The following is an 11719-nucleotide window of genomic DNA, read 5'->3' as shown; positions in this document are numbered from 1 at the left end:
AAAAAAAAAAAAAAAAAAAAAAGGAAAGCAAAGATAAAGAGTATGGGGGGAAACTGGCACTTTTATATTTGTTGATAGGAATAAAAATTAGTAAACACTTGTGGAGATCACTTTGGCATTATCTACCTTTTTTTTTTTTTTTTTGAGACTGAGTTTCACTCTTGTTGCCCAGGCCAGAGTGCCATGGCACGATGATCTCGGCTCACTGCAACCTCCGCCTCCCGCATTCAAACGATTCTCCTACCTCAGCCTCCCGAGTAGCTGAGATTACAGGCATGCGCCACCATGCCCGGCTAATTTTTTTGTATTTTTAGTAGAGACGGGGTTTCTGTCTTGTAAACTAGTTCAACATCAACCATGTTGATCAGGCTGGTCTTGAGCTCCAGACCTCAGGTGATCCGCCTGCCTCGGCCTCCCAACGTGCTGGGATATCAGGCGTGAGCCACCGCCCCCAGTCCCAAAATTTTATGCTAGTACTTCTACTTCACATGTTCCCAAAGATAATATAGATTATTCATTGCAGCTCTGTTTTAATAGCAAAAGAGTAGAAACAGCTTGAATCCCTACCCATCAATAGGAGACCAACCAAGTAAAATAACGTACACCATTATAATAGAACACTTTTCAGGGTTGAACTATAGTCACGTGTTGCTTAACAATGAGAATATCTTCTGAGAAATGTGTCACCAGGCAATGTCATCTTTGTGTGAACATCATAGAATGCACTTACACAAACCTGGATGGTAGAGCCTACTGCACACCTAGGTGATACAGTATAACCTATCGCTCCCAGGCTGCAAACCTGTACAGCGTGTTGCTATACTGAATACTGCAGGCAAATGTAACACAACGGTGAGTATCCCTGTATCTAAACGTATCTAAACATTGAAAGGCTACAGTAAAAATGTGGTATTATAATCTTAAGGGAACACCATCACATGTGGTTCGTTGTTAACCAAAGTCTCTTTATGGGGTGCATGACAGGACGTGCATTGAAATGGAATGATGTCCAATGTTGTAATGTTACATGGACTCAGTTGAGTGGAGAACAGTCTATAGAGCATGGTACTAGTTGGGCGGTACAGGAGAGACTAAGAGCACATCTACATCTAGACAGATGTCGGATATTTCCAAAAGGACACACAAACCAGTGTTGGTGGTTACTTCTGCAGAGGAAAAATAGGTAGCTGGATGCAGAAATAGGACTTAACTTGTTCCTTTTGAATTCTGTGCCACGTACATGTATAACCTATTTTTAAAAAGTAATTAAGCTTAAGGCAGAACATGGTGGCTCACGCTATAATCCTAGCATTTTTGGGAGGCCCAAGGTGGGTGAAGCTCAGGAGTTCGAGACCAGCCTGGGCAATATGGCCAAACCCCATCTCTACAAAAACAAAACAAAACAAAGCAAACAAAGAAAAAAACAAACAAACAAACAAAAAACTTGAGCTTAAAAACAAAATAAAGAAATACACAAATTACTAGGATGGGGAAGCTTTCCAAAGAGAAAAGAAGGAAATGAAACTGAAAAGAGAAAGAAAGGGGATATCGGCTTTGTCTGTATTATTTTATTTCTTTTAATAAAATATGAAACAAAAAGAGAAACAGGAATACAGGTGGTACCGCGCCCGGCTGATCTAGACTTTTAAAAAGACTTTTTATTTGTGTGATTCTGATGACGAATCAAGTTGAGTACCACTGTTCTAAGGTTGGTTTAATATTAGAAAGTTCAATCAATGCAATTTACTACATTAACAGGTTAAAGGAGAAAAACATCATATTATCATCTCAATGGGTGCAAAAAAAAAGTTGATAAAATTCGGCCAGGCGCGGTGGCTCCCACCGGTAATCCCAGCACTTTGGGAGGCTGAGGCAGGTGGATCACGAGGTCAGGAGATTGAGACCATCCTGGCTAACATGGTGAAACCCCATCTCTACTAAAAATACAAAAAATTAGCTGGGCGTGGTGGCACATGCCTGTAGTCCCAGCTACTTGGGAAACTGAGGCAGGAGAATCGCTTGAACCCGGGAGGCAGAGCTTGCAGTGAGCTGAGATTGCATCATTGCACTCCAGCCTGGGTGACAGAGTGACACTCCATCTCCCCCTAAAAAAAGTTGATAAAATTCAACATCTATCTATGATCAAAAGAATAATTGGCAAATTAGACATAGGAGAAAACGTTCTTAATCTGACAAACTGTAATTAACTATAAAAAACCTATATCAAACATCAAATTTAATGGTGAAGGGTAGAAAAGCTTTCTTTTTAGGATCCAGAAAAATCAAGAATTAAGACGTTGTGTCTATTTAACAACGTACTGGAAGCCTTAAGTAAAGCAATAAAGATAAATAAAAGGTATAAGACTTGGAAAAGAAGAAACAAAACTCATTACTCACAAATTATATGACTATGTGTATAGAATAAATTTAGCATGTTTATTGAATTCACAATTTTATTTCTATATATCAGCAACAAAGTGAAATAAATGTTAAAGGCATCAATTTTATTTCTATATTTCAGCAACAAACAAAGTGAAATAAATGTTAAAGGCATCATTTACAACAGCATCAAAAACATCAAGTACTTAGGAATGTCTAACAAATAATAAGTATTTAAATCTGTGCAGAATATTGAGAAAATGAAAGATCTAAATAGACAGAAATATAAAAATGTTCAATGTTTAGAAGACTCAGTATTGTAAAGATGTCTCTTTTTTTTCCAAGTTAATCTATATAGTCAATGCAATCCCAATAAAAAATCACCAAGTATTTTTATATTAAAACACAAAGGAGCATTTTGGGAGGCCAAGGCAGGAGGATCGCTTGAGCCCAGGAGTTCAAGACCAGCCTGGACAATACGGTCAGACCCTGTCTCTATTAAAACACACACACGCGTGAGCGCGTGCGCACACACCCGTGCGATCAAGAATAGCTCAGACTTGCCGGGCGCGGTGGCTCAAGCCTGTAATCCCAGCACTTTGGGAGGCCGAGACGGGTGGATCACGAGGTCAGGAGATCGAGACCATCCTGGCTAACACGGTGAAACCCCGTCTCTACTAAAAAATACAAAAAATTAGCAGGGCGAGGTGGCGGGCGCCTGTAGTCCCAGCTACACGGGAGGCTGAGGCAGGAGAATGGCGGGAACCCGGGAGGCAGAGCTTGCAGTGAGCTGAGATCCGGCCACTGCACTCCAGCCTGGGCGACAGAGCGAGACTCCGTCTCAAAAAAAAAAAAAAAAAAAAAAAAAAAAAAGAATAGCTCAGACTCTCCACTAGATACTGATATTCTGTAAGTAACATTCTTACCCTATGGTTCACAAAGGATTCTTGGAAAAATTGAGGCCCATGAATTTCAATGGGAAAAAAATTACACCTAACCAAAATTTGGCCCTTCCTCCAATTATGAATGTAAGCAACACATCACAGTATATAATTTTTTTGGGGGGGGGGGCACTGTGGTTCCTGCATGAAGATAGTGGCCGGCAATGCCTGGACATACAATACCACTTCCATTGTCACGGTAAAGTCCACCATCAGAAGAACAAAATGGAGTCTCTTATGTCTACTTCTTTCTTCATAGACACAGTAACAGTCTGATCTCTCTTTCTTTTCCCACACGAAAGTGCTGGGGTTACAGGCATGAGCCACCACGCCTGGCCCACAGCACATAATGTTAATAGTACCTGTGGCTTTGTCACAAGTGGAAACCAGATATTTTGTTGCAGATATCTTGAAATAATGTCAATAATCACTTTGATATTATAGTGGTTATTACACCTGCACCAGATCTTATTTATTGTATAAATAAGCCCACCTACTTGCATTTTTATATTTGATAACTATTATGCCAATATAATTGTTTTCTTTGTAATCCTATATACTCATATCTAGCATATATAAAGAACACCTACAAATCTTACAAAAATGACAGATAGTCCATATAGAAAAATACGTCAAAGATTTGAACAGACACTTCGCAAAAGCAGAAATCCTAATGGCCAGTAAGCATTTGAAAAGGCATTTAACTTTACTAGTAATCAGGGAAGTGCAAGTTTAAACCACAAATATATGCCACAACATAGCCAGTAGATTGGTAAAAATGTAAAAGGCTGATAATACCAAGTGTTGGGAATCATGTGAACCAATGTTGACTTTCTACTACCTAGTGGGAGTGTAAGTTGGTACAACCACTTTGAGAAATGGTTTGGCAAAAGCCTAAAGTATGCATGCACCTTATTAGCTAGCAATTCTCCTTCAGCATATACCTGGAGAAACTTGTGCCAGTTGTACCAGGATATATATAAAAGACTACTCACAGCAATGTTATTCACAGAGGGCAAAAACTTGAGATGATAATAAAAGGGGTAAACAATTGGTGGTATACTCATATAATAGAATATTATTCAGCAATGAAGAAATAAGCTGCAGTATGAGGGGGGTGGCTCACCTGAAGTCAGGAGTTTGAGGCCACCCTGACCAACATGGCAAAACCCATATCTACTAAAAAATACAAAAATTAGCCAGGCATGGTGGTGCGCACCTATGGTCCCAGCTACCTGGGAGGCGGAGGCAGGAGAATTGTTTGAACCCAGGAGGTGGAGGTTGTAGTGAGCCGAGATCGCACCACCGCACTCTAGCTTAGGTGACAGAGCAAGACTGTCTCAAAAAAAGAAAAACAAACAAATGAACAAACAAAAAAGAAATAACCTGCAATAACATGGATGAATCTTACATAATAACGTAGAGTAAAAGCAGCAAGAAATAATATGCACAGCATATTATTTTATACAAATTCCACTTGAAGAGAGTTCAAAAACATGCAAAGCTGAAATATACTGCTTATGGATTCCAAAACTAAGAGGTAAAACCATAGAGAAAAAAAGGAAGTGATTATTGAAAAGTGGAGAGGATGTGAGCAAGTGGAGGAGGATGTGACTAGCAAGACACAGAGGGAGCTTCTGGGGTCTGACCATGTTCTAGTTATTGACCCAGATGCCACTTTATAATTATTTGTTATTTAGTACCTCTGTGTTTTATGCAGTTTTCTACATACATGTTATATTTCACAATTAAAAAGTTAAAGATCTGAAGCAAAATTGAAGACTTGGGCTGGCACAGAACACATGCCTGTAGTCCCAGCTATTCCAGGCACCATAAGTACCATGCATACAATCAGTGAGCCTCTGAATAGCCACTGCACTCCAGCCTGGGCAACACAGCAAGACCCCCATTGCTCAAATAATTAATTTAAAAAAAATTTTTTTTTAAAAAACTTAGGAGGCCGGGCGCAGTGGCTCACGCCTGTAATCCCAGCACTTTGGGAGGCTGAGATGGGCGGATCACGAGGTCAGGAGATCGAGACTATCCTGGCTAACACGGTGAAACCCCATCTCTACTAAAAAATACAAAAAACTAGCCGGGCGAGGTGGCGGGCGCCTGTAGTCCCAGCTACTCGGGAGGCTGAGGCAGGAGAATGGCGTGAACCCGGAGGCGGAGCTTGCAGTGAGCCGAGATCACGCCACTGCACTCCAGCCTGGGTGACAGAGCAAGACACCGTCTCAAAAAAAAAAAAAAAAAAAATTAAAAAGACTTAGGCCCGTGTATGTTCTTCTATATTTTATACTTTCCCTATACATGTGTGTGTGTATGTATACATACATACATATAAACATATGTATTTTTGAGACAGGGTCTTGCTCTGTTGCCCAGTCTGGAGTGCACTGGTATGATCATGGCTCACTGCAGCCTCAACCTCCTGGGTTCAAGCGATCCTTTTGCCTCAGCCTCCAGTGTAGCTGGAACCACAGGTGTGTGCCAACATGCTTGGCTAATTTTTTTTTTTTTAGAGATGGGGTCTCACTTTGTTGCTCAGGCTGGTCTCAAAGTCCTGGCTCCAAGCAATCTCCCACCTCAATTTCCCAAAGTGCTGAGATTACAGGTGTGAGCCACTGCATCCAGCCTATATATACATATACATATATATATATATATATATATACACACACACTTTTTTTGGGGGGGGGGCATGGAGTCTCGCTCTGTCACCCAGGCTGGAGTGCAGTGGTGCAAGCTCTGCCTCCCGGGTTCACGCCATTCTCCTGCCTCAGCCTCTCGAGTAGCTGGGACTACAGGCGCCCACCACCATGCCCGGCTAATTTTTTGTATTTTTAGTAGAGACGGGGCTTCACCGTGTTAGCCAGGATGGTCTCAATCTCCTGACCTTGTGATCCACCCGCCTCGGCCTCCCAAAGTGTTGGGATTACAGGCATCAGCCACTGCACCTGGCCATATATATCTTTTTAACTGACTCTGTTCCTCAGCCAAGTTTGGGAACAGCTCTAAGGAAATTCTTTCTGATCTGTCCCTGAAAATAATCCACCATCACCAAAAACATTCCTCCTGTCACCCTTCAATTCAACATGTGACAGGCAAACAAGAAATTCCTCCCAGCCTTTGTCTCTCTCCTACTTACCTGCACCTGGGCAAGGTGACAGGGCCACACACTTACGTACCACACAGAGCACAGCAGTGGTTAAGGAGGCTACGTGCTGGCTCTCAGGGACCTATCATCACTGCCAGCTGCAGGCCTCTCTGCTTTTTTGCCCCACTTACTAAACCAGGTTTGGCCTAAGGTGGACCACGGCCTGGACATTATGTTTGTCTGGTCAGCTTGGAATGCCTGGGAGGAGGCATTTCCAGCTGTAAAGGGGAGAGATGCTAAGTGACTGAAGAAGCCTGAGGCCAGAGAGATGAAAGACAGAGGAAAGACCTGAGGTCTATACAGACCTAGAAATTGGACCAACCTGAGCTATAAACTTCCTCAGTCAATGGCATCCTTCCAAAGCCCCAGTAGTCAGGGCCAAGGAAGCACACAGTAGCCACCTCTCTCCAGCAATTCCTGTTTCCAGATCTGCCAAGAATCTCCACATAGATGTCCAATGAGCATCTCTAATTCACATGGCCAAAATCAAAGCCACAGCTCCTGCCTAAACTTCTTCCTCCTCTAGCATTCTCTATCTTAGTGAAAGGGAATGGCACCACCTTCCATCCAAGCCTGAAATCTGAGGCCTCCCACTCATTGAGGCTCCACATCTAACTCATCAGTGCCCTCTGAGCACTACCTCTGAAAGTTAGTGGGATCTGCCCACTCCTTCTGTCCTGTTACCAAGTCCCAACCACCATCGTCTCTTACTTGGGCTACTTCGACATCCCCTGGTCAAGAAGTCAGGCTCCAGGCTTTCCCTGCTCCTATGGCTTCTTCACACGACACCCAAAGAGATCCAGCTAAAATGCAAAGACAATTACAACTCTCCCTTGCTTAAAATCTTTCAATGGCTCCTTATCATCCCCTGGATAACATCCAAACTTAATATGAGGTACACATCCCTTTATTTTCTAATTCTTTAGGTCTTATCTCTTACAATTCCACCCCTCACACGCTTTGATCCAGTTCTACTGCAACTCTTACACTTTCTTTAAAAGCACCAAGCCCTCCTACTTCTACATCTTTGTACATGCTATTTCCTCTTCCTATCTGGATCTTCACACCTCAACTCTCCCTCGGCCAGGCAATTCCTGCTTATGTGTCAAGTTATAGGTTAAATGTCAGTTCTTCTGGGGATGTTCTTTGGGTCCTTTGTGCTTTTTCAGCACCCTAAAATGCCACAGTACCTTTCACAAGTATTTCTTTTTTACTTTACTTTTTTTTTTTTTTTTTTTTGAGATGGAGTCTCACTCTGTCGTCCAGGCTGTAGTGCAGTGGTGCTATCTCAGCTCACTGCAATCTCCACCTCCTGGGTTCACACCATTCTCCTGGCTCAGCCTCCCAAGTAGCTGGGACCACAGGAGCCTGCCACCATGCCCGGCTAATTTTTTTTTTTTTTTGTATTTTTTAGTGGAGACAGGGTTTCACCTTGTTAGCCAGAATGGTCTCGATCTCCTGCCTCATGATACACTCGCCTCGGCCTCCCAAAGTGCTGGGATTACAGGTGTGAGCCACCATGCCCAGCCCTTTCACAGGTATTTCTAAAGCCTGTTGAATGGTCTGTCTTCCTCTTTTTTTTAGAGACTGGTCTCAGTCTCTAAAGTTAGAGACTGGTCTCAAACTCCTGGGATTGAGCAATCTTCCCACCTCGGCCTCCCAAAATGCTGAGATTACAGGTGTGAGCACCATGCCCAACCTGTCTTCCTCTTGATGACAGAGGATTATGTCTGTATTCTTCATCCTTACATGCCCAGAATGTGACATATGGCAAACATTCAATACATAACTGAATGCATGAACGGAAGCATGGATGTGTACTCAGTACTCGGAGGCTTTGAAAAAAGTGAAGACCCAGTCTCTACCTTCAAGAGTTTACTGATGAAGACAACCTAGATCATCTTCATCCTTCACCCACAAAAACACCCCTAAGAGCCAGGTAACACTGATCATGTCTAATGCAAAATCAAGATGATTAACTCAGGACATGATAAACAACTTGGCAGAGGCTACCAGCTGACCTGGCTGTGATTCTCACACAAGGCTCAAGGCTCGGGTTCACTCTACCTACTCATTACCCAGCTCAAGCTAACACCTGCTTCTGCTCCACTTGCAAGACCCAAGCAGAAAGAGTGCAACCAGAACACAGATGGAAACAGGAATGAGCTGAGTGATGGTGGTTGGTGGCAGAGAACTCATAGTGAACTAATGGAACTAATGGTGCTGGGCTCAGTGCTGGCGTCTCTGCAGGACCCTACCCTGCCAGAAGGCACAGACAATGAGATTTCAACCTGCACAACCAGCAGATGGTACTAACTCATACATGTTCCAGCTTAAACTACTTCTGTCTGCTCAGCAGCTGCTCTCAAGAGTATGGGCTGGAAAGAGGTTCATACCCTTCCTCCTTGATCTGATGGTAACTGCAAGGAGGCAACATCAAACATTCATTTAACTTGGGAAAATTAAACCATGGGTCCCTGCAAAATCAATAAAGAGCGGGACAGAAAGATTATCCTTTGACAGCATGAGCAACTCAGAACTGGGTGAGATTCTAGTGCTGAGAGATTTGGACTTTCCATTCAGCTCGCTCCTAAACTCAAGTGGTGCTCAAAGCAACCTTACTTAATCTTACTTTGGTGTTCTTTTTATTACTATTATTCTTTCAGTCTTTTGCATGAATGTAACTTTAAAATTACAATTATTGTCTTCTAGGTATACCCATTCTTATGTATGAGTATACATGTAACACATTTATGCAAACGTCGTAAAAGGAGTGTATATGCAAAACCACATCAACCTTACACTCCAGTAATCTGTAGAGTTTTCAAAGCCACTGTTGATTACACACGGTTTCTGTCTAATGTGCTGTGCTGACTTTAGAACCTGATCCCCACAAAGGATGCAGCTCTACCTTATGGGTACCACGGATACCATACTCCAAGTTCCTCCTCCAGCATCTGAACCAAGCCAGGAACCTTATGGACTTGTCCAACATCTGACAAAGGCTGAGAACTTGTCAATGACAGGCGGCCTACATACACTCCCTACATTAGGGTCCTCACCAGACCCCTGGGCAGAGCTAAGACATGGGGTACCCCAGCCCTGTCAAAAGAGGGAGGCTCCCAGTTCTGCTCCTGGCTCCTGGTTTTCTTTTCTTTTTCAAGAACAGTTTTAGAATCACACTGGCTCGATAAGGCCAGCTCCCTTCCCCAGCACCCTCCAGGCCTCATCTAGAAAAGTGACAGGTGGGGAGAGCGTATACTCCACACTGCTAAGGAAGGACATTTGGGTTCAGTGTGCAGTTTTTCAGACTCTGCCACTCCAGTGAGGGGGCTCTGGGACTTCAAACCACCATGGAAGTGTCCACAGGCTCTCAACACTCCAGACTTAAGCGTCCTTCCACAGCCCTGACCAGCCTGGGTAACCAAATTTCCAAAGAACACATAAATAATCGTTAGAAAGATCTTATTCCTTCATAATCTCCTGCATGCGTCAGAGTACCCGCTTTTCAGATGCACAAACTGAATAAAATCTCCTGTGAAAGTCAGACAAGATCACAGTTCTCTAGGCTTCTTTCCTGTCTCCCAAATCAAGATTTCCAGAACTTTCTGGTTACCTTCTAATAACTCATCGTTAAGGAGGTTTCATTTCCTTCAAAACTTCACTCGAACATGTCCCCCTACCCTTCCCTCCAAATGCCTAAACCTCTTCCACCGTCATCCACCGTCTTCCCTCCCCCTTTCCTCTCCAACTCCAATTTCCCCAGGGTCTTGAACACCTCCTTGAATCCCCCGGCACCCTGCTTCCAGAGTAGGTGGAGCATCTCCTCTTCTTACAAAATGTCTTTTCCCGTGGCTTAGAGCCCCCTCCTCACGGGCCCCTCATACCCGCCATCCTTTGCTCACCCACCACCTCGGGCCCTTTGTGACCCGCTTCGTCAACTTCCTTGCCCTCCCTTTCCCATGACCGAGGGTCCCATCCTGCACGTAACCCGCCCCCAAAATTTCGGACACTGTCCCTCCAACTCTCCTGGGTGCTGTCCCCGCCCTCTCCGAGGCTCAGGCCTGAGCCTGTTCTTTCGAAGGGGGCCCCCCCCCCCCCCCCCGTCTTACCGCAGCAACTCCCGCCCCTCCAACCCGGCTCCGGAGTACTTACCCGACCAGAGCACGAGCTTGCCGTGCGCTTCCTCCTGGGAGTCCGAGTCCCCGGCCAGCAGTGTGGAGGTGGCCCCGTAGGGCAGCACGGAGCCCAGGCACACGTTGTAGCGCAGCGGCTCGCAGGGGGCAGCCCGGCCGCAGTGGCTCAGCGGCGGCGGAGGGCCGGTCACCGCCGCGCTCCTCCTAGCGCTCCCGCCCGCGCTCCGCGGCCCAGGCCCGGTCGCGTTCCCGCTCGAGGACGCCCCCCGGCTCGGGCCCCCCAGCAGCAGCAGCAGCAGCCCCAGGAGCGGGAGCTCCGGCCCCCGCGCGGGGCGGGCAGCGGCCATGGCCAACCCCGCCAACTCAGCAAAAACCCCGGCGCCCCCGCCCGCTCCTCGGAGCCCACCGGCCACACGCACTACCCTTGCGGGCGCGGAGGCGGCTCATGCGACCTGTGCGCCCAGAGAAACCGGGCCCGGGGCCCCCCGGACGCTCCACGCGCCCCGGCCCCTCGGCGCCCAACTTCGCAAACTTTGGAACCTGGGGCCCATGTTGGGCTGCGGAGGCCCGGACCGGGATGCACGACTCCCAGAGCCTTCGCCTCGCAATCCAAGTTGTCTTCAGCCCTGGGAGCCCCCAGGGCCCCCAATCCCCAGCCCCATTCCCTCTCCCACCATTAAAGTCAACTCCCAGCCCCGCGAGGGAGGCCAGGCGCGGGCCGGGGGTGCGAATGCAGCTCCGGCTCCGCCCCCGCGCCAGCCCGCGGCCCAGCAGCCACCCTCGCCCCAGCGCGCCGCAGACCCCCGAGCTCTCCCCGCCGACGACCCGGCTCCTTTGTTGCTCTAGCTCGCTGGGCTCTCTGGAATGCACGGGCCTCGCGGAGCCAAGCCCGGCCCCCCTGCGCCGAGGCTGGGGGAGGGACTGGACGAAGAAGGAGGGGAGAGATGGGGAGGGGAGGCGAGAGAGGAGGAGCGCAAGCGTCAGCGTCCGGGGCGCCCGGAGGGGCCCGGGCTAGGGGGATCTGGTGACCCCGCCTGCCGCCGCCCCGCGCCAGGGGGAAAGAGATGGGTGGAAATCGTGGGCCGGACCTGCAAGGACCCGCC

General features: G+C 46.7%; 1 protein-coding gene across 1 annotated transcript in view; it reads right to left on the bottom strand.

Moving 5' to 3' along the window:
- The window catches only part of SMO (smoothened, frizzled class receptor), a 26486-nt gene extending 15004 nt beyond the window's left edge, over positions 1–11482 (bottom strand). Inside the window, exon 1 of the mRNA XM_023223444.2 lies at positions 10636–11482. Coding sequence (XP_023079212.1) covers positions 10636–10963 — 328 coding nt within the window. The 5' untranslated portion in view covers positions 10964–11482. The remainder of the gene's footprint in view (positions 1–10635) is intronic.
- Between the last annotated feature and the right edge of the window lie 237 nt (positions 11483–11719).

The sequence above is a fragment of the Piliocolobus tephrosceles genome, chromosome 8, assembly GCF_002776525.5.
Source record: "Piliocolobus tephrosceles isolate RC106 chromosome 8, ASM277652v3, whole genome shotgun sequence".
NCBI classification, from domain to species: domain Eukaryota; kingdom Metazoa; phylum Chordata; class Mammalia; order Primates; family Cercopithecidae; genus Piliocolobus; species Piliocolobus tephrosceles.
The sequence above is the reverse complement of the archived record's forward strand: the minus strand, read 5'-3'. Positions and strand labels throughout refer to the sequence as shown.